Below are 1,591 nucleotides of genomic sequence, written 5' to 3'. Positions count from 1 at the left end.
GTGTCATGTACGGAGTACTCTGCCCAAAGCTGGATGCCCCCTCCCCCCATTCTTTTGCTCCTTTCATGTCATCCCTTGCTCTCGACGTTAGCTTTGTTAGACACTGGTGTTGGTCGCATGCCCACCTGATATGGTGTTCGTATCTGGCGGGCCACATATGTATTCGTCAAAGTCACTCGGTTGGAAGGAAAATTGGCCGTTGTCTGTCATGGCTCTTGTCAGGATAGCGGTGGCATCCATAAATGACTGGACCGAAATCCAAGTGCTGAGTCCCTCACACCTTCATTTTGGCTTCTGGCGCAAACCCTTGTCTAACCCCTGCGTAAAGACGGGGGTTGAGAGGCTGCGCATAACGAATCTAAGTACCTTGTTATCGAAGAAAGTTAATTCTTTCTGAGTCACAAGTACAAGAGCGCATAACGGATCATGCCACAATAACGACGATTATTCTCATAGTTAAGTCGCTTTCCCTTTAGGGGAGCGTACTGGATGTTTCCGGTGCTCCACATAGTGCCATCTCTTAGAAAGCGATGTGCATCCACATCCACCTCAATACCTCTCTGCCAATGCGCACTATAACTCATCGTGATAGCTCCACAATTTAGTCTAGATCAGGCAGCGACCGCCATATTTGGAGTTTTTAAGCACATTGCATTTCTTGACCTCAGAAACGCTGGTCATAAATGCAGAAAACGAAGCAACAAATGGTCATGATTGTACACTAGTGGGGTAAGGCCCGGCCACGCTGGATTTGATGCCTTCACGGCCATTCTGGATGTCTTCGAGAATCGAAGGTAGGCTTTTCTCTCTGAGGAGAGCGTGACCCGGCTTAGTCAGGTCAGAATAGCGATTGTTCCACGGCTGGCGATGACGAATGAGGACCAGGCTTTTTACGCGGGAGATTCACCCTCCACTGAGCCCGGGATCATCCTCAAATGCTGCGCAGTTGGAGAGGATTTGCCGGCCAATAGCCCGCATGTGAGTAGTCTCTTGTCGTTGAGGAAAGTGATAAGGTTCAGACACTCCACCTCGCTGAAAGGAACCTCGAGGAACACGTCTGGCTTTGTTATCACACCAAGCGTTCGGACCTTCGTCGGGTCTTGCTCCTTTGCCTTCGTCATATCAAATTGATCAGCTAGCAGATCGTTGGTAGCGATGGCTGCCAGAAAGATGCTGTTCGACTTTCGCATGGAGCTTTCCACGAGATCCAAGACGATCAATTTGCTCTCGCTTGCTTGCGTCGCGGAAGCCGAGTGGAAAAAGCCAGGCAGGTCGGCCAAAGAGGACAAATGTCCGACCTTGTATTGTAATCCAAGGCGCAGAAGGCCCTTAACATCTGAGTGTCCATCTGCTTTCTTGATTCGTTGATGATCTGTTTGCCTTCGCATCCATGTCCAACACTTGCAGCGAGTGGAGTAGTCTGCTGTCATCCGCGAATTGAATTGTCGCATCGATGGATGGATAGTCACGAAGAACCATCTCAGCTGCAAATCGAGTGCAAACGCCCTCACGAGCCAGGGAATGAACACGAGAGATGGATTCAGGTACAGATGGTTTCGAGGATGACTGGGCTCCGACAACGATGCTTTGC

At 50.0% G+C, this 1,591-nt stretch overlaps 1 protein-coding gene across 1 annotated transcript; it reads right to left on the bottom strand.

The window, feature by feature from the left end:
• Positions 1–890: 890 nt before the first annotated feature.
• CTAM01_17266 (dynamin family protein) lies at positions 891–1,388 on the bottom strand (the record flags this gene model as incomplete). Its single annotated transcript, XM_060533253.1, has 1 exon — positions 891–1,388. One exon carries the CDS (start codon positions 1,386–1,388, stop codon positions 891–893), a length of 498 nt encoding a protein of 165 aa, XP_060372169.1.
• Positions 1,389–1,591: the final 203 nt, after the last annotated feature.

Source organism: Colletotrichum tamarilloi (assembly GCF_030869305.1).
Source record: "Colletotrichum tamarilloi strain Tom-12 chromosome Unknown Scaffold_457.1, whole genome shotgun sequence".
In the NCBI taxonomy this organism is placed as follows: Eukaryota; Fungi; Ascomycota; class Sordariomycetes; order Glomerellales; family Glomerellaceae; genus Colletotrichum; species Colletotrichum tamarilloi.
This window is presented reverse-complemented; position numbering and strand designations above follow the sequence as displayed.